This window comes from Pristiophorus japonicus, chromosome 3, assembly GCF_044704955.1.
Source record: "Pristiophorus japonicus isolate sPriJap1 chromosome 3, sPriJap1.hap1, whole genome shotgun sequence".
Taxonomy (NCBI): domain Eukaryota; kingdom Metazoa; phylum Chordata; class Chondrichthyes; family Pristiophoridae; genus Pristiophorus; species Pristiophorus japonicus.
The window spans coordinates 129,363,582-129,390,179 of NC_091979.1; the positions used below are offsets into that span (position 1 = coordinate 129,363,582).

Genomic DNA, 26,598 nt, shown 5'->3' on the forward strand with positions numbered 1-26,598 from the left:
GGCCAGAAATAGCAGTGAACCCGGGGACTGGGAGAAATTTAGAACTCAGCAGAGGAGAACAAAGGGTTTGATTAGGGCAGGGAAAATAGAGTATGAGAGGAAGCTTGCAGGGAACATTAAGGCGGATTGCAAAAGCTTCTATAGATATGTAAAGAGAAAAAGGTTAGTAAAGACAAACGTAGGTCCCCTGCAGTCAGAATCAGGGGAAGTCATAACTGGGAACAAAGAAATGGCAGACCAATTGAACTAGTACTTTGGTTCGGTATTCACTAAGGATGACACAAACAACCTTCCAGATATAAAAGGGGTCAGAAGGTCTAGTAAGAAGGAGGAACTGAGGGAAATCCTTATTAGTTGGGAAATTGTGTTGGGGAATTTGATGGGATTAAAGGCCGATAAATCCCCAGGGCCTGATGGTCTGCATCCCAGAGTACTTAAGGAGGTGGCCTTGGAAATAGCGGACGCATTGACAGTCATTTTACAACATTCCATAGACTCTGGATCAGTTCCTATGGAGTGGAGGGTAGCCAATGTAACCCCACTTTTTAAAAAGGGAGGGAGAGAGAAAACAGGGAATTATAGAACGGTTAGCCTGACATCGGTAGTGGGTAAAATGATAGGATCAATTATTAAGGATGTCATAGCAGCGCATTTGGAAAGAGGTGACATGATAGGTCCAAGTCAGCATGGATTTGTGAAAGGGAAATCATGCTTGACAAATCTTCTGGGATTTTTTGAGCATGTTTCCAGTAGAGTGGACAAGAGAGAACCAGTTGATGTGGTGTATTTGGACTTTCAGAAGGCTTTCGACAAGGTCCCACACAAGAGATTAATGTGCAAAGTTAAAGCACATGGGATTGGGGGTAGTGTGCTGACGTGGATTGAGAACTGGTTGACAGAGGAAGCAAAGAGTAGGAGTAAATGGGTACTTTTCAGAATGGCAGGCAGTGACTAGTGGGGTACCGCAAGGTTCTGTGCTGGGAGCCCAGCTGTTTACATTGTACATTAATGATTTAGACGAGGGGATTAAATGTAGTATCTCCAAATTTGCGGATGACACTAAGTTGGGTGGCAGTGTGAGCTGCGAGGCAGATGCTATGAGGCTGCAGAGTGACTTGGATAGGTTCGGTGAGTAGGCAAATGCATGGCAGATGAAGTATAATGTGGATAAATGTGAGGTTATCCACTTTGGTGGTAAAAACAGAGAAACAGACTATTATCTGAATGGTGACAGATTAGGAAAAGGGGAGGTGCAACGAGACCTGGGTGTCATGGTACATCAGTCATTGAAGGTTGGTATGCAGGTATAGCAGGCGGTTAAGAAAGCAAATGGCATGTTGGCCTTCATAGCAAGGGGATTTGAGTACAGGGGCAGGGAGGTGTTGCTATAGTTGTACAGGGCCTTGGTGAGGCCACACCTGGAGTTTTGTGTATAGTTTTGGTCTTCTAACCTGAGGAAGGACATTCTTGTTATTGAGGGAGTGCAGCGAAGGTTCACCAGACTGATTCCTGGGATGGCAGGACTGACATATCAAGAAAGATTGGATCAACTGGGCTTGTATTCACTGGAGTTCAGATGAATGAGAGGGGATCTCATAGAAACGTTTAAAATTCTGACGGGTTGAGACAGGTTAGATGCAGGAAGAATGTTCCCAATGTTGGGGAAGTCCAGAACCAGGGGTCACAGTCTAAGGATAAGGGGAAAGCCATTTAGGACCGAGATGAGGAGGAACTTCTTCACCCAGAGAGTGGTGAACCTGTGGAATTCTCTACCACAGAAAGTTGTTGAGGCCAATTCACTAAATATATTCAAAAAGGAGTTAGATGTAGTCCTTACAACTGGGGGATCAAGGGGTATGGCGAGAAAGCAGGAATGGGGTACTGCAGTTGCATGTTCAGCCATGAACTCATTGAATGGCGGTGCAGGCTCGAAGGGCCGAATGGCCTACTCCTGCACCTATTTTCTATGTTTCTATGTAAGACACTAAAAACATCCCAATTGTGGATAATCAAGTGGGGAGGAACTTAATACAATCACTATCACTAAAGAAATAGTACTCGGGAAAATAATGGGACTAAAGGCGGAGAAGTCCCCTGGACCTGATGGCTTACACCCTAGGGTATTAAAAGAAGTGGCTGCAGAGATGCATTGGTTGCAATCTACCAAAAGTCCTTGGATTCTGGGGCAGTCCCAGTGGATTGGAAAACCACAAATGTAATGCCCCTATTTTAAAAAAGGAGGCAGACAAAAAGCAGGAAACTATAGACCAGTTTGCCTAACATCTGTCATTGGGAAAATGCTGAGTCCATTATTAAGGAAGCAGTGGCGTGACATTTAGAAAAGCATAATTCAATTAAGCAGAGTCAACATGGTTTTATGAAAGATTCGGTCCTTCATTGAAACACCTGTGAACTCCTCTCTTTTCGGTGTGGAAGCAAGTCATCCTCGTTTCGAGGGACTGCCTATGATGATGATGAAAGGGAAATCATGTTTGACAAATTTGCTGGAGTTTTTTGAGGATGTAACGAGCAGGATGGATAAGGGGGAACCAGTGGATGTGGAGTATTTGGATTTCCAGAAGGCATTCAGTAAGGTGCCACATAAAGGTTACTGCACAAGATAAAAGCTCACAGGATTGGTGGTAATATATTAGCATGGATAGAGGATTGGCTAACGAACAGAAAACAGAGAGTTAGGATAAATGGGTCTATTTCATGCTGGCAAACAGTAACTAGTGGGGTGCCACAGAGATCGGTGCTGGGTCCTCAACTATTTATAATCTATAGTAATGATTGGATGAAGGGACCAAGTGCAATGTAGCCAAGTTTGTTGTTGATACAAAGATGGCAGGGAAAGCAAATTGTGAGGAGGACACACTAAATCTGCAAAGGGATATAGACAGGCTAAGTGAGTGGCAAAAATTTGGCAGATGGAGTATAATGTGGGAAAATGTGAGGTTATCCACTTTGGCAGAAAAAATAGAAAAGCAAATTATAATTTAAATGGAGAAAAATTGCAAAGTGCTGCAGTACAGAGGGACCTGGGAGTCCTTGTGCATGAAACACAAAAAGTTAGTATGCAGGTACAGCAAGTAATCAGGAAGGCAAAAGGAATGTTGGCCTTTATTGCAAGGGGGATAGAGTATAAAAGCAGAGGAGTCCTACTACAACTGTACAGGGTATTGGTGAGGCCACACCTAGAGTACTGCATACAGTTTTGACCACCTGCAACGGCAAAGGCGTTTGTGGAGGGGTCTCCCTTTGCACCTCAGGAGTCTCATTAGCAGCAAAACATAATTGAGGTTATTAGAAGAGGAGGGTAGACATGAGAATGCTTGCGCTACGCTGGAATATATACGAGGAGCAACACTACTGCAATAAATGTGAATGAGAGATGTTACAAATGATTAAATCATATGGTTGTGCATCTATGGAATTTTTTGCTCCAGAGAGCTGTGGAGGCTGGGTCATTGAATATATTTAAGGCGGAGATAGACAGATTTTTGAGCGATAAGGGAGTTAAAGGATTATGGGGAGCAGGCAGGGAAGTGGAGCCGAGTCCATGATTAGATCAGCCTAGATCTCTGCTCCTATTTCTTATATTCTTATGAAGTAGGTGGGAGGAGGCTCACGTGGAGCATAACCATTGACATAGACCAGTTAGGCCAAATGGCCTGTTTCTGTGCTGTACTTTCTATGTAGTATAATGAAAGGTGGAGCTTTGTTTTTTGATTTTTTTTTAATTTTGATTTTATTTAAGTACAATACAGCAAAAAGGCTTCTAGCTCTTATGTTACACTTACACCACAGGTTTAGCATTACAGGTGCAGCATCCAATATCCGGAGTTCCAGAATCCAGACTCTGGACTGATTAGTGGCAGGGTCGTCCGGAATCCGGACCTGCCGACCTCGAGGTCCTGCCACTGCCCAACCTCGGGCCTTGCATCACCGCCTCTCGCCTTGCCGCTGCTGTTGTTACCTCACCGCCACTGTTCTTACCTCAGGGCCTCCTCGCAGGCCTGCCCGAAGACCAGCTCCTCTTTGGTGGGGCCCTGCCCGAAGACCAGCTCCTCTTTGGTGGGGCCCCGCCCGACCAGCTCCTCTTTGGCGGGGCCCCACCCGACCAGCTCCTCCTCGGCGGGGCCGGCGACCCGAACAGCTCCTCGACGAGTACACACACTCCCTCTTCCCCCCGCCACCGCCCCCCCCCCCCCCCCTCCCCCTTCTGACGTTCCAAAATCTGGAAATACTGGAACCCTGGGATCGGGTGTTTCTGGATTCATGATGACAGAAAGACGTTCTAAAGTCCAGAAAAGCACGGAATCCGGAACGGCCTCGGTCCCGAGGGGTCCGGATTCTGGACGCTGCACCTGTACTGTAAAATAGTTTTGGCTTTGCAGCAATGCTAAACCTGTGTAGTGTAAAGCAGTGTCCAAGCGGAAGCCAATACAAAATAAAGTGGACTGAAACCCTGTATGCCAGGGAGTTTCACTCTGCTTTGTTACAATGGCAGGTTGGGCCTTGACTCTGGATTCAGACTGCATTTATACTAACTGCAGTGTTGGTGCAAAGTGCAGCTACTTCTCTGCGATGCTACAGTTATAGCACAATTACACCTTTACAGTATGACCCTCATTCACTATAATCTTTCAGTTATTTTAATTGGAATCTAACTTGTAATATAGGTATGAATTATGGCCATCTACATCACGATGGAAATAGTTTTTTTTCTATCTGTTTTTAAAATGTTTTTATTGTGGTTTTATTTTCAAGTCACATTGAACAACTTTTCTTCATGTGGTTATTTTACTCTTGCAACAAATAGTGCAAAAGATTAATCTCCCTCATTGTGCGCCACCTACTTACCAACACTAAATATTTATAGAAAAATGAAATATTCTGATGTTTTTCAGATTAAAATATTAATACATATAACTACAGAAATAAACATTAAATGGATTTGACATGCTTTAGTTTAGATCAATAAATACAAAAACAGAGGTTAAATGGTTCCCACTCATACTTTTGTTTTTTTTCCCCTTCCCCAGGCATTTATGATGATGATGTTGAAATTACAACTTTGGATAAAGGAGACTTTGGTAAGTTTGGTTTTCAAATTTCATTTTAGAAAATACACACATTGCAGAGTATTTGCAGCCCTACTGGATGGAATTAGTTTCATTTGAATAACTATTTATAACATCTGCTGGGTCATGCTGTGCATTCGGCTGGATTTTTGGGTGGTTGTGACTTTTTTTTGCCGCGCTTTGACTAGCCACAGCGAAAAACCGGCGCTCAACCATTTCTTGCCCAGTCACGATCCTCGGCTCGGTTTTTGCAGCGGCGCTTGGAAGCAGCACCAGGGAGAGCTGAGCCTGGGTGTAACGATTCGGATTGTGACAACGTCCGAGTTTCGAGACACACCCGACCCGTACGCTGCGCCCCGATGACCGCCAGGGAAAACACGGCAGTCCAGCCCTGCCAGCAGTAGTAATTTGGAAAAACTGAACAAAAGGTAATTTAAAGTTTTTACTTTTTTATATTTTTGAGGCGCTTTGTTAGATAAGGGTGTTGGTAATGTTTTTTTTTAAATTTTCCCCCTCCCTAGGCCTCTCTGGGAGTGCTCCCAGCCCCGCACTAAAGTTGGTGAGGATCCCATTTTTGTGCCACGAAAATAGTGCAGTGAGAAGTCTCCCTTTGCGCTGCGCCCCTGACGCAGACCCCAAATGCCTAAAGTTAGGCAATTAATTGGTAGCACTAATTGGGCGGTAATTTTCCCACCCCGCCTCCGTTTTTTTGCCCCAAATGGAGAAAGCCGAAAATCAAGTTATGTGTGTCTATTCTATTCAGCATACTTTTAAAATTAACTATCTGACACTACTTCGGTTTTGTGTTCAATTATACTTATTTTAAATATTGAAGATTGCTTTTGTCAAATTTTTATATTTGCCTGTAAATGATGTGATTAAATGTTTACAATCTGAATGAACACAGTGCACACCTCTTAACTTTCAAAATTGCTACTGGAATTGAACAAAATGAAGACAAATACTGAAAACAAAGTCCATGGCCCGTAACTTGCAGTCAGCGGCGAAGCAAAGGTGTTCGCCGCTGGCCCTGAAGAAAGCTGCCCACAAAGATTTCTGACGAGAAGTTTGGCTTTTTCGACATTCAATTGAGCTCAGTGTAGTTTAGTGGGAATTCCATAGCACGAACTACTGTGATGTCAACAAGCTGTCTAAGCAGCCAATCACAATGCAGAATTCTCAAGACATGGAACCAGGAAGTGAAGAAGCTCCTTTTAATTCTAACTTTTAAAAAATGGTATAGAGAGCAAAACAAAGATTGTGGCTCTCGCATGGGGAGAAGGTAAACCTGAAATTAAGATGAACAAACTTTTAAAAAAAATACAATTTTTTAAAAGTTTCTTAAAATCTTGAATTTTTATCAAATTTGACACTCCAAAAAATTAAACTCAGTTTTTCAGGGAAATAACATTTGCTTAGCAGTCAATGCGCTATTAAAACCCCAGTTACATCTAATCTAACAAGGTCTAACTTTTAATGGGGTATTTAATAGCAATACTACCATGGAAAATCCAACATTTTTGTCAGTTTCCCTGATTTCCCTGATTACTCTGATTGCTGCCTCTGGGGGGGTGGGGGGGGGGGGAGGCGGTGGGGTATAGCCTGTGTCGATGCAGTGAATGACTGGCTGCAACTTCAGGATTTCCACGTTCGGATGCGTGGGGTAATAACAGCGAACACATTGAAAACAAAAAACCTACACATGCTGCTCTGAAACAAAAACAGAAAATGCTGAAAACACACAGCAGCATATCAGTCAGCACCTGTGGGAGAGAATAGACCAGTGAACATTTCTTACCCAGTGTGTTTTACTCACTTGTACGATGTGGCTGAGATCAGGCAAGTAACATGTCCCAACCCTCTATTATTGTTGTTTCTCTGTAAATGCCCATTCAAAGACACAGTACATCAGATCAAGGTGACTTGTCTAACTTAGTCCCCGAGGAAAAACATCCAGACCACTATTTTTATGTCTTGAACCCAAACAAGTTTTATTCCCAAGATTTCTAATAGTGAATTATGAAGTGCAATATATATTTATTAATTGTGGGTTTATTGATTCTCACAAACCCAGATGTTTCCTTTTAGTAGCAACACTACTCTATGGTGTGTTAAAATATTTTTAAATTCCTGCAAAAAGATCCTTTTTCTTTCCACCTTGTGAAAAGATGAAAAATGTTTTTTTCTTCTCTTTTCCCCCACCCCAAAAAATCTGCCAAGAATAAATGACCTGCCAGAGGTATATCCAGGACAAAACGATTATCGTTGAGCCTTTCCACTGACACATTCTTATAATGAGATTTGACAGATGCTCTTATTCAGTGTCAACCAAATTCACTGTGATTATTTCCATGCAGTTGCACCCAATTGTTTTGTTTTTGTTAATAGATGCTGCAGTTACCTCTGGAGAATTGTGGTTTGTAAACTTCTACTTCCCTCGGTGCTCACACTGCCATGATCTGGCTCCTACGGTATGTTTAATGCCATTGGGATTTCACCTGTTAAAGCTAATGCTTTCAATTATCACTTCAAGGTAGTCAATTTTTCACAATGAGATTAAATATTTAAATATTTAAACCTACATTGTTTTTGCTCTCCAGTGGAGAGAATTTGCCAAAGAGATGGACGGAGTAATCCGCATAGGAGCTGTCAACTGTGGGGATAACCGGATGTTGTGTCGTTCCAAAGGAATCACCAGTTACCCAAGTCTCTACATCTTTAAAACAGGCAGGGTAGGCATCAAACAAAAGGCTGGATTTGATTTTCCACAGGTGATAGTGTTATACCAGCATATACGTGAAGCACAGGATAACTGAAACAGCAGTTTTTGTCCACTATCAATATAATCATGAAACACAGTAATCTCGAGAGATGAGCAGAAAGAAAAATTGTAATTTTTCAACAACTTATATAAAGTGTAATTGCTACGAAAAGTAACTTGCGATACATATGCTGCAGCATTATGATTGCAATCTGTTAGATCTCTTAATTTTCAATGAGATGCGAACTCCGGTAATAGTTTAACATAACTTTATTCTGGCAGCTGCAACAAACTGCTGGCTTTATGCCAGGTCCTTTATCCTTCTGAAACATGGCAAAAAATGGCTGTACTTATCCTGGATCAATTTACAATCGTGACCTCGCCCCTTTGACCTTTATTGGCTCAATTGATATGTTGTTAGCCCATAATTGGCTCGCTGCCAAAAGTCCTGAAATGTCAAGTTGATTGATGTTTTAATGCAATGTACTCACTCTCACGTAGGCAGGGGTCTGTGTTTTCTCAACTTTGCAGCCTGTTTGAATTCTCTATCACAATCTGAGTTCATAAACTGAGTTTGGAGCTGCATAACAACGGTATAGACATATTCATAGCATTAAATAATCTAATTGCGAAAATGTTTTTATTTTTGTAGAGCCCAGTGAAATATTTTGGAGATCGATCAAAGGAAGAACTTGTCAGATTTGCTATGAAGTATGTCACAAGCGAGGTGACAGAATTATGGGCAGGTAGCTACTCCGTTTCTTGTGAAGACATACAAAGAAAACATTTCAGGTTTTTAAGCGAATAAAAAAACTGTCTGTATTTAGAATTGATTTTCCTCAAGCCCAACCAAGAGCAGCTGAGGCCCATTGTATGTAACTCTACCTCTTCCATGACTGGGGTTAGCTAATGCAGCAGAGACTAGGAAGTCCCAGGTTTAGGCCCCAATCTGTGCTTTCATGTAAAGATCAGGTTCAACTTGACAACACTTATTGTCATATAAATAATAACCATTTGGACGAGGCATTAGAGAGCGACGGACATTACTGAGGCTTATCTCAGCAAAGAGAGGAGAAGAGAGAACAACGGCTGAAAAAATTGGCAGGGAAAAAGTGGAAACAAAAAAGTTTGTACGGGCAGTGTAAGAGTGATGTGTAGCCCAACACATTGGTACACCATAGGATTGCTGCTTTAACAACATTTTTCAACTAAACTAACATTGAAATGTAATCATTCAGGAAGATTAAATGTTGCATGAATCTTAATCATGATTTTTCATTGCTAGGAAATTTTGCAAGTGCTTTCAATACAGCGTACTCTTCTGGGATTGGATGGCTGGTCACTTTCTGTGCTGAAACAGGAGGTAATAACAAGTGATTTTTTCTATGTTTCTGATTATAGAATAGGCTAATCTTAAATCTGAGAATTTTTGATATTGAATAGTTACGTTAGAAACTTTCAGGATTATTTTCCTTCGCTTATTTCTAATTGTTCTGTGCTCCCTTAAGTCCAATATCTGCATTCTGGCAATTAACTGAACCATACTGCTAACTAAGTCAGGTGGAATCAGACCTGATACTGAATTTCAACGTAACTAGATAGCTACATGAATGAATAAGGTAAGTGAAATGTAGAACTGAATAAGTGATGAGTCAGAAACAGAGGGAGATGATATCACAATTCGCATGGGGGACGGACGAGAAAAGAAGAAACATGGGTGAGAACAATGGGGTGTAGGAATGCAACAGAATAGTCTGAACAGCTGATTGTGCGAAAAAGCGACCAGTGATGTGCGATTGCAGTAATTTAAGTTGTGCAGATGGGTGGTGGGAAGTAAAATATTACATTTAATAAACTTAATATTAGCACCACTTCTGCTACCGATCTCAGTCTAAATGAATTTTTCATGAATAAGTTGCTTGGAACAATATAGACATTTTTTATGCCCTGATTTTGTTTTGTAGATTGCTTATCTTCACAGACACAACTTAAGTTAGCTGGCATGCTGGTAAGTCCAGTGTTTGGGAAATTAAAACGTGATGTGCATGCTGTTGAAGATAATATGTAAGAACATAAGAAATAGAAGCAGGATTAGGCCATCTGTCCCTTTGAGCCTACTCTGCCATTCAATAAGATCTTGACTGATCTTCCTCAACTCCACTTTCTTGCACTATCCCCATATTCTTAGATTTCCCTAGTACCCAAAAACCTATCGATGCCTGTCTTGAATATACTCAATGACTGAGCATCCACAGCCCTCTAGGGTAGAGAATTCCAAAGATATCACAACCTTCTGAGTGAAGAAATTTCCCCATCTAAGTCCTAAATGGCTGATCTCTTATTATACTATGCCCCCTAGTTCTAGATTCCCCAGCCAGGGGAAGCATCCTACCTGCATCTACCCTGTCAAGCCCCCTCAGAATTTTATATGTTTCAATGAGATCACCTCTCATTCCTCTCAACTCTAGGGAATATAGACCTGGTCTACTCAGTTGTTTTGGAATAATAGTGGGGAACCAAGAGTCTAATAAGAGTAAGGATCTTAAAGTAATTAATAATATCAGAAGAGAAAAGTACTTGAGAAACTAATGGGACTAAAAGCCACCAATCCATTGGACTTGATGGTCTATATCCTAGGGTTCGCAAAGAGGTGACTGCAGAGATAGTGGATGCATTGGTTGTGATCTTCCAAAATTCCCTAGATTCTAGAATGGTCCCAATAGATTAGAAAGTAGCAAATGTAACCCCGCTATTCAAGAAAGGAGGGAGAAAGAAAACGGGGAACTACAGGCCTGTTAGCTTGGCATCAGTCATCGGGAAAATGCTGGAATCCATGATCCAAAACAGAGAGTAGGGATAAACAGGTCATTTTCTGATTGGCAGACTGTAACTAGTGGGGTACTGCAAGGATCAGTGTTTGGGCCTTAGCTATTTACAATCTATATTAATTACTTGGATAAAGGGACCAAGTTTCAAGTTTGCTGACGATACAAAGCGAGGTGGAAAAGTAAATTGTGAGGTCAAAAAGCTGCAAAGTGATATAGACAGATTAAGTGAGTGGGCAATAAGGAAGCAGATGGAGTATAATGAGGGGAAATGTGTGATCATTCACTTTGGTAAACATAGAAACATAGAAAATAGGTGCTGGAGTAGGCCATTCGGTCCTTCGAGCCTGCATCACCATTCGATAAGATCATGGCTGATCATTCCCTCAATACCATTTTCCTGCTTTTCCTTCATACCCCTTGATCCCCTTAGCCGTAAGGGCCATATCTAATTCCCTCTTGAATATATCCAATGAACTGGCATCAACAACTCTCTGCGGCAGGGAATTCCACAGGTTAACAACTCTAAATGAAGAAGTTCCTCCTCATCTCAATCCTAAATGGCCTACCCCTTATCCTAAGACTGTGTCCCCTGGTTCTGGACTTCGCCAACATCGGGAACAATCTACCCGCATCTAACCTGTTCCGTCCCGTCAGTATCTTGTATGTTTCTATGAGATCCCCTCTCATCCTTCTAAACTCCAATGTATAAAGGCCCAGTTGATCCAGTCTCTCCTCATATGTCAGTCCAGCCATCCCGGGAATCAGTCTGGTGAACCTTCGCTGCACTCCCTCAATAGCAAGAACGTCCTTCCTCAGATTAGCAGACCAGAACTGAACACAATATTCCAGGTGAGGCCTCATCAAGGCCCTGTACAAATGCAGTAAGACCTCCCTGATCCTATACTCAAATCCCCTAGCTATGAAGGCCAACATACCATTTGCCTTCTTTACCGCCTGCTGTAACCGGTATGCCAACTTTCAATGACTGATGAACCATGACACCCAGGTCTCGTTGTACCTCCCCTTTTCCTAATCTGCCACCATTCAGATAATCTGTCTTCACGTTTTTGCCCCCAAATTGGATAACCTCACATTTATCCACATTATAATGCATCTGCCATGCATTTGCCCACTCACCTAACCTGTCTGTCACCCTGCAGCCTCTTCGCATCCCCCTCACAGCTCACACCGCCACCCAGTTTAGTGTCATCTGCAAACTTGGAGATATTACACTCAATTCCTTCATCCAAATCATTAATGTATATTGTAAAGAGCTGGGATCCCAGCACTGAGCCCTGCGGCACCCCACTAGTTACTGCCTGCCATTCTGAAAAGGACCCGTTTATCCCGACTCTCTGCTTCCTGTCTGCCAACCAGTTCTCTATCCACGTCAGTATATTACCCCAATACCATGTGCTTTGATTTTGCACACCGATCTCTCATGTGGGACCTTGTCAAAAGCCTTTTGAAAGTTCAAATACACCACACCCACTGGTTCTCCCTTGTCCACTCTACTCGTTACATCCTCAAAGAATTCCAGAAGATTTGTCAAGCATGATTTCCCCTTCATAAATCCATGCTGACTTGGACCGATCCTGTCACTGCTTTCCAAATGCGCTGCTATTTCATCTTTAATAATTAATTAGTCTGCCATTTCTTTGTTCCCCATTATAAACTCGCCTGAATCAGATTGCAAGGGACCTACATTTGTCTTCACTAATCTTTTTCTGTTCACATATTTATAGAAGCTTTTGCAGTCAGTTTTTATGTTCCCGGCAAGCTTCTTCTCGTACTCTAGTTTCCCCCTCTTAATTAAAGCTTTTGTCCTCCTCTGCTGAATTCTAAATTTCTCCCAGTCCTCAGGTTTGCGCTTTTTCTGGCCAATTTATATGCCTCTTCCTTGGTAGGAAGAATATTTCTTAAATGGTGAGAAATTATTAAATGTCAGTGTACAGAGGGATTTAGATGACCTCGTACAGGAAACACAGAAAGTTAGCATGCAGATACAGCAAGCAATTAAGAAGGCAAATGGCATGTTGGCCTTTATTGCAAGAGGGTTGGGAGTACAGGAGTAAAGAAGCCTTATTACAATTGTACAGGGCTTTGGTGAGATCACACTTGGTCTCCTTATCTAAGGAAGGACATACTAGCCTTGGAGGCAGTGCAACCAAGGTTCACTAGATTGTTTCCTGGGATAAGAAAGTTGTCCTATGAGAAGAGATTGAGTAGATTGGGCCTATACTCTCTCTGGAGCTTACAATAATGAGAGGTGATCTCATTGAAACATATAAGATTCTGAGAGGTTGTTTCTCCTGGCTGAAGAGTAGAACTAGGAGGCATAGTCTTAGAATAAGGGGTTGACCATTTAAGACTGAGATGAGGAGGAATTCCATCACTCAACAGGTTGTGAATCTTTGGATTTCTTTACCCCAGTGGGCTGTGGGTGCTAAGTCATTGAGTATATTCAAGGCTGAGATAGATTTTTGGACTCTATGGGAATCGAGGGATATGGGGATCGGGCGGAAAAGTTGAGTTGAAGTCGAAGATCAGCCATGATCTTATTGAATGGCAGAGCAAGCTTGAGGGGGCGTATGGCCTACTCCTGCTCCTAATTCTTATGTTATTTTGCTTTTCCATTCACTGAAAGTGTATCATCCATGATTGACTATTTGATACAGGCGTAGAGACTGGTTGATTTAAAATATCTGTAATAGCATGAACCACATAAATTTGTGGAGTACAGTTGATTCCTGTTCCTTCTTGATTTATCTGTTCTCAGCTGGGTGGTGATAAGAGATCTACAGTTGGTCGCAGCACTCCTTAGCTAGAGAAAATTGTCAGTTCCTACTTCTGACTACTGTTCAGTAATCACTGCTGGATTACTTGTATGAGCATCAACATAGCCCCAAAGCGGAGTGGGCAGCAGAAGCAGTGCTGAAAAAAGTCAATGCCGGGGCACTTAAGGACCCAGTTAAGAGAGCCTTATACAGTCAACGCCTCACAGCTAACCTGGCGTTCCTTGATGACCCCGAGACGCAGAATGCCCACAGTGCTTGGTCTGCCCTCCAGACCTCCATAACCAGTGCCTGCAAAGAGACACTCCGTCACTCAACCAGGAAACACCAGGACTGGTTTGATGAGAATGATCAGGAGATTTAAGAGCTAATAGATCGCAAGCGCAGGGCATTTCTGAGCCTTAAACAACAACCCAACTCTGGAGCAGCAAAGCAGCATTACAGATGGTTTAAGGCTGAGATCCAACAAAAAATCTGGGACATAAAGAACAGGTGGTGGATAGAGAAAGCACAGGAGACACAGGAGCTGGCCGACAGCCATGATGTGCGAGGATTCTTCATCGCAGTCAAGGCCACCTACAAACACCCAAGACCCCACCCCACTGCTGGCCAAGAATGGGGAAACACTCATCAAGGACACCAAGGCAATCAGGGCCCGCTGGAAAGAGCACTTTGACGATCTCCTCAATCGAGACTCTGCCTTTGACTCGAGTGTTCTCGACTCCATCCCGCAGCATGCTACCCACCACCACCTCAGTAAGACCACCAACACTGCACGAGGTAGAAAAAGCCATAAGACAGCTTAAAAATAACAAGGCTACGGGAGCAGATGGAATCCCTGCTGAGGCACTGAAATATGGAGGAGAGGCACTGAGGGCGCGGATACATGACCTCATTTCTCTCATCTGGAGGGAGGAGAGCATGCCAGGAGATCTCAGAGATGCAGTGATCATGACCATCTTTAAAAAAAAAAGGGACAAGTCCGACTGCGACAACTACAGAGGAATCTCCCTGCTATCAGCCACTGGGAAAATCGTCGCTAGAGTCCTCCTCAACCGTCTTCTCCCTGTGGCCGAGGAGCTCCTCCCGGAGTCGCAGTGTGGATTTCTTCTCCTTCAGGGCACAACGGACATGATTTTTGAAGTGCGACAGCTGCAGGAAAAACGCAAGGAACAGCACCAGCCCTTATTCATGAACTTCTTCGACCTTACAAAGCCTTTGACACGGTCAATCGCGAGGGTCTAAGGAGTGTCCTCCGTTTTGGATGCCCCAAAAGTACGTCCCCATTCTCTGCCTGCTCCACGACGACATGCAGACCGTGATCCTTACCAACGGATCCATCACAGACCAAACCCACGTCCGGACCGGGGTCAAGCAGGCTGCGTTATCACCGCAACACTCTTCTCAATCTTCCTCGCTGCCATGCTGCACCTCACAGTCGACAAGCTCCCCACTGGAGTGGAACTAAACTACAGAACCAGTGGGAACCTGCTCAATCTTCACCATCTCCAGGCCAGGTCCAAGACTACCCCAACCTCTGTCGTCGAGCTACAGTACGTGGACGACGCCTGCGTCTGCGCACATAGAGGCTGAACTCCAGGACATAGTAGATGTATTTACTGAAGCCTTACGCTAAACATCAGTAAGACAAAGGTCCACCAACAGCCTGTCCTCGCCGCACAGCACTGCCCCCCAGTCATCAAGATCACTTCCCTTATCTCGGGAGCCACCTATCAACAAGAGCAGGCATTGACAGATCCAACACCGCCTCTAGTGTGCAAATGCAACCTTCGGCCGCCTGAGGTAGAGTGTTTGAAGACCACGCCCTCAAAACTGCCACCAAACTCATGGTCTACAGGGCTGTAGTAATACCCGCCCTCCTGTATGGCTCAGAAACATGGACCATGTACAGTAGACACCTCAAGTCGCTGGAGAAATACCACCAACTATGTCTCCACAAGATCCTACAAATCCCCTGGGAGGACAGATGCACCAACATTGGCGTCTTCAACCAGCCCAACATCCCCAGCATTGAAGCACTGACCACACTTGATCAGCTCCGCTGAACAGGCCACATAGTTCGCGGGCCAGACACAAGACTCCCAAAGCAAGCGCTCTACTCTGAACTCCTTCACGGCAAACGAGTCAAAGGTGGGCAGCGGAAACGTTACAAGGACACTCTCAAAGCCTCCTTGATAAAGTGCAACATCCCCACTGACACCTGGGAGTCCCTGGCCAATGACCGCCCTAAATGGAGGAAGTGCATCCGGGAGGGCGCTAAGCACCTCGAGTCTCGTCATCGAGAGCATGCAGAAATCAAGCACGGAAAGAGCGTGCGGCAAATCTGTCCCGCCCACCCCTTCCCTCAACCACTATCTGTCCCACCTGTGACAGAGACTGTGGTTCTCGTATTGGACTGTTCAGCCACCTAAGAACTCATGTTAAGAGTGGAAGCAAGTCTTCCTCAATTCCGAGGGACTGCATATGATGATAAAGTTGAAAATAATTTTGGTTTTGCTGTAATGCAACCTATGGTTGAATAGCTGACCAACACATTTTTTTTAGACTTGCATGTGAAGTATGGAGTGAGATACTGAAACACACCTAGTGGCTATCCAACTGTAGCCAGTGGCAATCAACACCTTCAGAAATGGAGGTGAGATAATTAGCAAATATATTTGTAGAGAAATGTGAATCTAAAGTTTGTATTTGTTAGACTCTTAGTTCTCAGTGGGGATTTTGCCTCAGCTACCAAGTTAGTCTAATTTGTTCTGTGAATGATGCACAGATCAGTATAATATTTTCACTCTTTATGGTTACCAGCTTCCAATTCTGTGGCTTACAAATATAGAGAGTCTAGCACATTTTTTTCATATCTCTGATCTTATATTTTATTTAAATATTTTTAAATGATCATAAATTCCAATAGAGGTTACAAGAATTGCTGGTGTGAGCACTGGGAACCTTCTGTACTTGAAAATGACAATCGTTGTTGTAAACTGGCTCAGTCTTGGTGAGTGTGCTTGTTCACCCCTTCCCATGTCACTGTGATATGAAATTATAGAATCTCACATTGAGGACGGGAGCTGCTACCTTGAGATAGTGGCGAGGGGATGTTGGACTGAGTTTTAAGAATCTTGCTGTATTTGGTTCATGTTGGTACTATGATGAAAAGTATCTAGTTCTGATATCCATCACCTTGGTGAACAAAAGAGAACTACAAAATTTACGGTCCTCAGTAAGGGCTCAATTTTGACCCACCCCTTTTTTCGGCGTACTTACCGGAGATGCGCCGCTTTTCTCCGTTCAGAAATGCGGTGAATAAATTCCTCCCCACTTTGGCTGCTGTCCGGCCTCCTCCCTGTGGTCACACAGCATGGCCAATCAAGTTGGGGGTGGAGCCAGTGTCCTGCGCCAAAAACAGTGCCGGGACGTCTGCGCATGCGCAGTAGCTCCTCGCCCCCAGCCTCTCCGTGTCTTGCTGCAGCCGCTGTGTGGGAGGGACCCGATGCCGGCCAAATGTTGCTGTGTGTAGGGGTAGTTGATGTGAAGCTTTAATCATCTAGAAATCGCAGCGGGAGGCCACTCGGCCAGGGCTAGGGTCGGGCAGGCAGGGGAACTGATAAATGATTTCTATCAGTTCTCCTGACTGCCCGTCCCTAGCCCTGGCCGAGTGGCCTCCTGGTGCGATTGATAACGCGGTAAGTGTTGGGTCTCGCCACCAGCGATTAACGAGCAATCGGGGCCACGTCGCTCGTCTCAACTCGCCGTGGACCCACAGAACAGCCCCTGCACTCGCTCAATCAGCGACGATTCTAATAAACTTAAGTCCCCGTCCTCTTTTCTCCCTCCCCCCCCCCCCCCCCTTTTTAATCTCTTTAAACAGTGCTACTGTTCGGAGCAGCTCTGAACGCCGTTCTATATCCTGGTCCTTGTCTCTCAGTCTGTGAGTGAGTGGATTTTGTTTTTTTTTAATTGACGTATTCTCCTGTCTCTGGTTGAGTTAGCTGCGCTGTACAGTTTTTGCACTTGAGTTGATGTTCAGTATGTAGATAGCCATATCTCTGCACTTGACACTGCTATACCCAGCCTCTCTTTTTTTTCCTGTTCCTGTTGTTTTTCCCCCCCCCCCCCCCTCCACAATCCACCCCTTGTTCGGTTGCACACACCAGGGCAGTGGGAACTAAGAAGTGAGATTCCATCTCCTCCAATAGCCAACTCTTAGAAATCGCACCGGGAGGCCATTCTGCCTGGGATAGGGGCGGGCGGGCAGGAGAACTGATAGTGCTCCTGCCTGGGTGATTTCTATCAGTTCTCCTGCCCGCCCGCCCCCTATCCCAGGCAGAATGGCCTCCGATGTACCTATTTGCGCTGATTTCTTAACTCTCCGCAAGGGTTTTCTGAAGTGGCCACATACGCTGGCCTAAGTAGATTTGGAGTAACTATTAGCTGGTCAAAGTTGCCTAAATGGGCAGAACTGGCGTAGGTGGCTGATAACGCCCCCGTTTGAGAAAAAAAAGAAACTAAAAAATCGTGACTAACTCACTTACACTGGTGCAAATTGAATGTGCAAAATGGAGATTTTTAAGTTATGCCAGAAAAACCAAGTTACTCCAAAAACATGGAGCAACTCCTGGCCAAAATTGAGCCCATAAAGTGGTATAGTCAGGCAGCATTTTAGCGCTCCTATGTGATGTGCATGATGTGGATTTGTGTTGGTGAATTCCCATCTTTGCTGTATTATCAGGGAGGCAAGGTAATTCCTCAATTCCTCACTGTGGTGAAAATAGTCCTGTTAATGCTCTCAACTGCTTTGACTTTGTTGTTTCTTACTGATAAACATACTAGAGAATTTTGTAATTTACATTTAATTTTGAAGAAAACTAATCCTTAAAGTGTCTATTCTTTGCATTTGATTATTAAAATCCTTTTAATGTTCTGCATTAAATTCAACATGGGTTTGGTTCATTCTTAGGAAGGACTTGTTCGTGTCGGCTGGATGGATTGCACAACTCAGGCTCAACTTTGCCCAGAATTAGAGATAACCACCAGTACGACAGTTTATTTTCCACCTGGTTCTACCATAAAACAGAAAGGTGGGATCTTGGTATGTATTTAAATACGCAAAATAATCATACAATTCTGAGTACCGCACTTTAGGGATGATGTGAAGGCCTTGGAGAGGGTGCAGAAAATATTTATGAAAATGATTCCAGGGAAGAGGGACTTCTGTTATGTAGATAGACTAGAAAAGCTGGGGTTGTTCTCCTTGGAGCAGAGAAGATTTGATAGAGGTATTCAAAATCATGAGAGGTCTAGACAGAGTAGATAGAGAGAAACTGTTCCCATTGGCAGAAGGGTCGAGAACCAGAGGACACAGATTTAAGGTCATTGGCAAAAGAACCAAAGGTGACATGAGAAAACACTTTTTTCTGCAGTGAGTGGTTATGATCTGGAATGAACTGCCTGAAAGGGTGATGGAGGCAGACTAAGTTGTGGCTTTCAAAAGGGAATTGGATAAGTACTCAAGAAAAACATTTGCAGGGTTACAAGGAAAGGGCGGGGGAGTGGGACTAGCTGAAGTGCTCTTGCAGAGAGCTGGCAGGGGCTCGACAGGCCGAATGGCCTCCTTCTGTGCTGTAACCATTCTATGATTAAGAGTGCTTTTGTCTTGAGACTTGACCAGTATGAGCAACATTATTCCACTTCTATCACACTATACAATTGACTACTTGAGAGGAATTCAGATTAATACTTTGATTTTCAGAACCTGGTTTTTGTATTTGGTTTTAAAACTATTAGTTGCTCTCTCCACCTAATTAGACGAGTCTTCAACCAAGCCTTCAGTCACGCCACCACCTTGTTCCAATTCCTGCTGTGTCTGATCTGCCTCTCTCGGAAGCATTTTGAAACATTTTATTACATACAAGGTGCCATGGAAGTACATGGTGTTGGTGGTGATTGTGATCCACAACCACTGCTCCCTTTACAAATGTTGGTTTCTAATGAGGTTCTTGCCATCCACAACTTTATTGTGAATGATTGAATCAACGTTATGGCATTAGACAAAACTTGGTTTATGTACAGCAATACTTTCCCACTCTTGAGTCACCCCACCTGGCTTCACTTTGCACCACCTCCATGTTCAAATCAACACAGCAGTGGCATGGCCCATATATCTAGGTCTCACCATGACCTCTCACCCATTTCTCTTGCACCTTTCCTTTTGAGCTCTTCACCATTTTCCACTCCTCCTGCCATTCTTTTAAAATCCTCATTGTTTATTGCCCCCCACTAATTAGCATACTACGTTCCTCCCCAAAATAGCCTCTTTTCTCAGTTCACTCTGCCTCTGGACAGCGCAATTCATCTTCCTTAGTAATTTCATTGTTCACCTTAATTCCTTTATCCTCTCTTTGTTGAATTTACTTCCTTCCTGTTAGCTTTAAATTTCTCCCTCCACAAGTTCACCTAACCATTTTCACAGCCCCAGCTATTCACAATATATATAAATGATTTGGATGAGGGAACCAAATATTTTCAAGTTTTGTTGACGACACAAAACTAGGTGGGATTGTCAGTTGTGAGGAGGATGCAAAGATGCTGCAAGGCAATTTAGATAGGTTGAGTGAGTGGCAGATGCAGTATAACGTGGATAAATGTGAAGTTATCCACTTTGGTAGAAAAAACATAAGGACAAAGTATTATTTAAATGGTGATAGCTTGGGAAATGTCGATGTACAAAGAGGCCTGGGTGTCCTTGTACACCAGTCATTGATAGCAAACATGCAGGTGCAGCAAGCAGTTAGGAAAGCAAATGGTATGTTGGCCTTCATTGCAAAAGGATTTGAGTACAGGGGCAAGGATGTCTTACTACAGTTATTCAGGGCCTTGGTGAGACCATACCTGGAGTATTGTGTGCAGTTTTGGTCTCCTTACCTAAGAAAGGATATACTTGTCATAGAGGGAGTGCAGCAAAGGTTCACCAGACTGATTCCTGGGATGGCAGGACTGTCATATGAGGAGAGATTGGGTTGACTAGGCCTGTATTCACTAGAAGAATGAGAGGGGGATCTCATTGAAATGTATAAAATTCTGACGGGTTTGGACAGACTGGATGTGGGGAGGATGTTTCCCCTGGCTGGGAAGTCTAGAATAAGGGGTCACAGTCTCTGGATACGGGGTAGGAAATTTTGGACCGAGATGAGGAGAAATGTTTTCACTCAAAGGGTGGTGAACCTGTAGAATTCTCTACCACAGAGGGCTATGGAGGCCAAATCACTGAATATATTTAAGAAGGAGACAGATAGATTTCTAGACACAAAAGGCATCAAGGGGTATGGGGAAAAAGTGGGGATATGGTGTTGAGATAGAGGATCAGCCATGATCATATTGAATGGCGGTGCAGGCTTGAAGGGCCGAATGGCCTACTACTGCTCCTATTTTCTATGTTTCTATAGCCATCCCCTAAATCTTGCCATCCCTCACTGCCTATTTAGTTTGTGTTCTGTTACTATAACCTGGAAACTGATGTCATGTTGTCAGAGGGGCAGCATGTAGATGAGAAATAGGAGGGGTACGAAGGATAGATCCTTAGGGGTGTCCAGACATAACAATGCGGGAGCGGGAAAGAAACCATTGGGTGGGAGTTTCTGACTACGGCTGAATAGGTAAGGGTGGAACCTGGCAAAGGCAGTCCCAATTGTCTAGATAACAGAAGAGAGGCATTTGATGGTGTGGTCAACTGTGTCAAAGGCTGCAGACAGGTCAAGAAGGATGAGGAAGAATAGTGCACCATGGTCACCATTGCAGAGGATGTCATTTGTGACTTTGATTAGGTACATTTCAGTGCTGTGGCAGGGACGGAAACCTGATTGGAGATGTTCAAACATGGAATTGCAGGAAAGATGGGAATGGATTTGGGAGGTACCAACACGTTCAAGGACTTTGGAGAGGAAAGGGAGGAGATGGAGTGGTAGTTTGCAAGAACAGAGAATTCCTTATGCATATTAACTGTCTTGTCTCTTCATTTACACTATACAGACATGCTTCCAGAATTATTTTTGGATCTGCATGGATACTCGTGCTTTCACTTACTTTGTCAAACCTCATGAGGTCATCAAAACATTGCTAGTACTCTATTGTGATTTGTGGGTTCGTTGACCTGGCACTAACTGCTTGAGTCACCTCCCTCCATACTGCTTGCACTGTCCTTTTCTGGGGCTTCCTGCTTGGATACCAAAGAGCCCATATCTCCTTGTCTTTATCTGCCAACATAACCTCCACAGATACACCTGAGAATCATGGAACTTTGATCACAGCAGGCACCCCGAATGCCATTCTTCTACCAGTTGAAGCCTCTTCGGTTCTTTTCTCTCTCTCTCAAAAGCTACTATGTCTGTTGAACAGAGAAATCTGGAAAGCTCAACAGTTACGCATTTGCTATGGTGCAAGGACTCGAGGCAAACCAATGACTAATAATTGATAGCCAAGCAGATATTTGAGTGGATTATACACTGTCGAGGGATTCTACGCTGTTATCATCTTATAGTGAAGAAGCCCAGGGGCAGGTTGTGTCTTTTCACAAATGCTTCCTGGGCATCTCTGAGTTGGGTTTTAATTGATAACATATGCAACATTACTTATTGAAGCAATCCTCATATGTATACCAAAGGTAACTGTCCAGAATTAAATATAACCAATCACAACTCCTTTGACAAATTGGTCCTGATAGCTGGGATTATGGCTCCTATACTGAGAGTCCCTCCTAAATTCGTATTACTTCAGTACACTCCTACAGTGTATGTGGATGATTTGAGATGAAGTCAGATAGATGATAGGAGGATGCAGCTGATGCAGGAATAGTTCACTGCATGCAGCACCGCCTATTTGCAAAGTCAGGGCAACATTTTTGTGTGTGCTCAGCATGTGGTTTCTTCAGAATTTGTTAATCTAAGTTATACACCTATGGTGTATGACAGGTGTATAACATTTGAATAATGAACTCCCTAACGGATAGGGAAAATTATTATTCTGCTTTGCATGTCTTATGTAAATAGCTTTTTACAACTCCTCTGTAGCCTATTTAAAACAAAAAAAAATTAAAATACACCTTAAATTGTCCAGTTTCTCAATAGCCTGGATGCCAGAGAAATTTATATTGAAGTAATGCAGTATTTACCAGATCTGGAGAAGCTCACTGAACATTCATTCCAGGTATGAACAAATGAAAATTGGAATAATAATGGAAATAAATGTACTCATCGTAGCAAATAAAGAACAAAAAACAACTTCATACTCTTCTTTTTACAGAGCAAGTTAGCTCACCATCGATGGTTGCTTTTTTTTAAGTTTGGTGACACAACAGAGCCTGGTGATTACGAGTTCAAAAAGAGTAAGGTTCTTCTACAAAGTGACAATATCCAGGTACAGCTGCTTAAGTCTGTTAAATAGTCATTAAAAGTATTATCAAGCAGCTTTACTGATGGCTCTGCTATTAAGCCAGTGTGTAACTGAGCTGTACAAACCTTGATTCCAGCTAGCAGGGCAGCAGGAGTGCTACAATTGGCCTCAACGTTCTTGGGTTAGGGAGGAGAAATTAGTACATAAAAACATAGTAAATAGGTGCAGGAGTAGGCCATTTGGCTCTTCGAGCCTGCACCGCCATTCAATAAGATAATGGCTGATCATTCCCTCAGTATCCCTTTCCTGCTTTCTCTCCATACCCTTTCATCCCTTTAGCTGTAAGGGCCACATCTAACTCCCTCTTGAATATATCCAATGAACTGGCATCAACAACTCTCTGCGATAGGGAATTCCACAGGTTAACAACTCTCTGAGTGAAGAAGTTTCTCCTCATCTCGGTCCTAAATGGCTTACCCCTTATCCTTAGACTGTGACCCCCTGGTTCTGGACTTCTCCAACATCGAAAACATTCTTCCTGCATCTAGCCTGTCCAGTCCCGTCAGAATTTTATATGTTTCTATGAGATCCCCTCTCATCTTTCTAAACCCCAGTGAATACAGGCCCAGTTGATCCAGTCTCTCATATGTCAGTCCTGCCATCCCAGGAATCAGTCTGGTGAACCTTCGCTGCACTCCCTCAATAGCAAGAACGTCCTTCCTCAGATTAGGAGACCAAAACTGAACACAATATTCCAGATGAGGCCTCACCAAGGCCCTGTACAACTGCAGTAAGACCTCCCTGTTCCTATACTCGAATCGCCTAGCTATGAAGGCCAACATACCATTTACCGCCTTCACCGCCTGCTGTAGCTGCATGCCAACTTTCAATGACTGATGTACCATGACACCCAGGTCTCGTTGCACCTCCCCTTTTCCTAATCTGCCGCCATTCATATAATATTCTGCTTTTGTGTTTTTGTCCCTAAAGTGGATAACCTCACATTTATCCACATTATACTGCATCTGCCATGCATTTGCCCACTCACCTAACCTGTCCAAGTCACTCTACAGCCTCTTAGCGTCCTCCTCACAGCTCACACCGCCACCCAGTTTAGTGTCATCTGCAAACATGGAGATATTAAACTCAATTCCTTCATCTAAATCATTGATGTATATTATAAATAGCTGGGGTCCCAGCACTAAGCCCTGCGGCACCCCACTAGTCACTGCCTGCCATTCTGAAAAGGACCCATTTATCCCGACTCTCTGCTTCCTGTCTGCCAACCAGTTCTCTATCCACGTCCATATATTACCCCCAATACCATGTGATTTAATTTTGCACACCAATCTCTTGTGTGGGACCTGGTCAAAAGCCTTTTGAAAGTCCAAATACACCACATCACTGGTTCTCCCTTGTCCACTCTACTAGTTACATCCTCACAAAATTCCAAAAGATTTGTCAAGCATGATTTCCCTTTCATAAATCCGTGCTGACTTGGACCGATCCTGTCACTGCTTTCCAAATGCGCTGCTATTTCATCTTTAATAATTGATTCCAACATTTTCCCCGCTACTGATGTCAGGCTAACCGGTCTATAATTACCTGTTTTCCCTCTGCCTCCTTTTTTAAAAAGTGGTGTTACATTAGCTACCCTCCAGTCCATAGGGACTGATTCAGAGTTGATAGACTGTTGGAAAATGATCACCGATGCATCCACTATTTCTAGGGCTACTTCCTTAAGTACTCTGGGATGCAGACTATCAGGCCCCGGAAATTTATCGGCCTTCAATCCCATCAATTTCCCTAACACAATTTCCTGACTAATAAGGATATCCTTCAGTTCCTCCTTATCACTAGACCCACTGTCCCCTAGTACTTCCGGAAGGTTATTTGTGTCTTCCTTCGTGAAGACAGAACGAAAGTATTTGTTCAACTGGTCTGCCATTTCATTGTTCCCCATTATAAATTCACTTGAATCTGACTGCAAGAGACCTACATTTGTCTTCACGAATCTTTTTCTTTTCACATATCTATAGAAGCTTTTGCAGTCAGTTTTTATGTTCCCAGCAAGCTTCCTCTCAAACTCAATTTTCCCCCTCCAATTAAACCCTTTGTCCTCCTCTACTGAATTCTAAATTTCTCCCAGTCCTCAGGTTTGCTGCTTTTTCTGGCCAATTTATATGCCTCTTCCTTGGATTTAACACTATCCTTAATTTCCCTTATTAGCCACGGTTGAGCCACTTTCCCCATTTTATTTTTGCTCCAAACATGGATGTACAATTGTTGAAGCTCATCCATGTGATCCTTAAATGTTTGCCATTGCCTATCCACCTTCAACCCTTTAAGTGTCATTTGCCAGTCTATTCTAGCCAATTCACGTCTCATACCATCGAAGTTACCTTTCCTTAAGTTCAGGACCCGAGTCTCCGAATTAACTGTGTCACTCTCCATCTTAATAAACAATTCTACCATATTATGGTCACTCTTCCCCAAGGGGCCTCGCACGACAAGATTGCTAATTAGTCCTTTCTCATTACACATCACCCAGTCTAGGATGGTCAGCCCTCCAGTTGGTTCCTCGACATATTGGTCTAGAAAACCATCCCTAATACACTCCAGGAGATCCTCCCACTGTAATGCTATCAGTTTGGTTAGCCCAATCTATATGTAGATTAAAGTCACCCATGATAACTGCTGTACCTTTATTGCACGTCTCCCTAATTTCTTGTTTGATGCTATCCCCAACCTTACTACTACTGTTTGGTGGTCTGTGCACAACTCCCACCAGCGTTTTCTGCCCCTTGGTATTCCGCAGCTCCACCCATACAGATTCCACATCATCCAAGCTAATGTCCTTCCTTACTATTGCGTTAATTTCCTCTTTAACCAGCAACGCTACCCCACTTCTTTTTCGTTCCTGTCTATCCTTCCTGAATGTTGAATACCCCTGAATGTTGAGTTCCCAGCCTTGGTCACCCTGGAGCCATGTCTCCGTGATGCCAATTATATCATATTCATTAATTGCTGCCTGTGCAGTTAATTCATCCACCTTATTACGAATACTCCTCGCATTGAGGCACAGAGCCTTCAGACTTGTCTTTTTAACACACTTTGCCCTTTTAGAGTTTTGCTGTAATGTGGAACTTTTTTGATTTTTGCCTTGGGTTTCTCTGCCCTCTACTTTTTACATTTCTTCTTTCTATCTTTTGCTTCTGCCCCAATTCTTCTTCCCTCTGTCTCCCTGCATAAGTTCCCACCCCCCTGCCATATTAGTTTAACCCATCCCCAACAGCGCTAGCAAACACTCCCTCTAAGACATTGGTTCCAGTCCTGCTCAGGTGCAGACCGTCCGGTTTGTACTGGTCCCACCTCCCCCAGAACCGATTCCAATGTCCCAGGAATTTGAATTCCTCCCTTCTGCACCACTCCTCAAGCCACGTATTCGTCTGAGTTACCCTGCGATTCCTACTCTGACTAGCACGTGGCACCTGCAGCAATCCTGAGATTACTACCTATTACTACCTACTTTTAAATTTAACTCCTAGCTCTCTCAATTCATCTTGTAGGACCTTATCCCATTTTTTAACCTATATCGTTGGTACCTATATGCACCATGACAACTGGCTGTTCGCCCTCCCTCTTCAAAATATCCTGCAGCCGTTCGAGACATCCTTGACCCTTGCACCAGGGAGGCAACATACCATCCTGGAGTCTCGATTGCG

At 43.6% G+C, this 26,598-nt stretch overlaps 1 protein-coding gene across 3 annotated transcripts in view; it reads left to right on the plus strand.

Moving 5' to 3' along the window:
- Nucleotides 1–26,598, plus strand: part of dnajc10 (DnaJ (Hsp40) homolog, subfamily C, member 10) — a 104,549-nt gene that overhangs the window by 30,370 nt on the left and 47,581 nt on the right. For 2 of the 3 annotated variants that reach the window (XM_070875815.1, XM_070875814.1), the window contains exons 4-12: nt 5,049–5,099; nt 7,476–7,558; nt 7,688–7,819; nt 8,501–8,594; nt 9,134–9,211; nt 9,813–9,856; nt 18,447–18,578; nt 22,598–22,687; nt 22,784–22,897. In XM_070875815.1, the coding sequence (XP_070731916.1) occupies nt 5,049–5,099; nt 7,476–7,558; nt 7,688–7,819; nt 8,501–8,594; nt 9,134–9,211; nt 9,813–9,856; nt 18,447–18,578; nt 22,598–22,687; nt 22,784–22,897 (818 nt within the window). The remainder of the gene's footprint in view (nt 1–5,048; nt 5,100–7,475; nt 7,559–7,687; nt 7,820–8,500; nt 8,595–9,133; nt 9,212–9,812; nt 9,857–18,446; nt 18,579–22,597; nt 22,688–22,783; nt 22,898–26,598) is intronic. The other variant, XM_070875816.1, reaches the window with a different exon arrangement.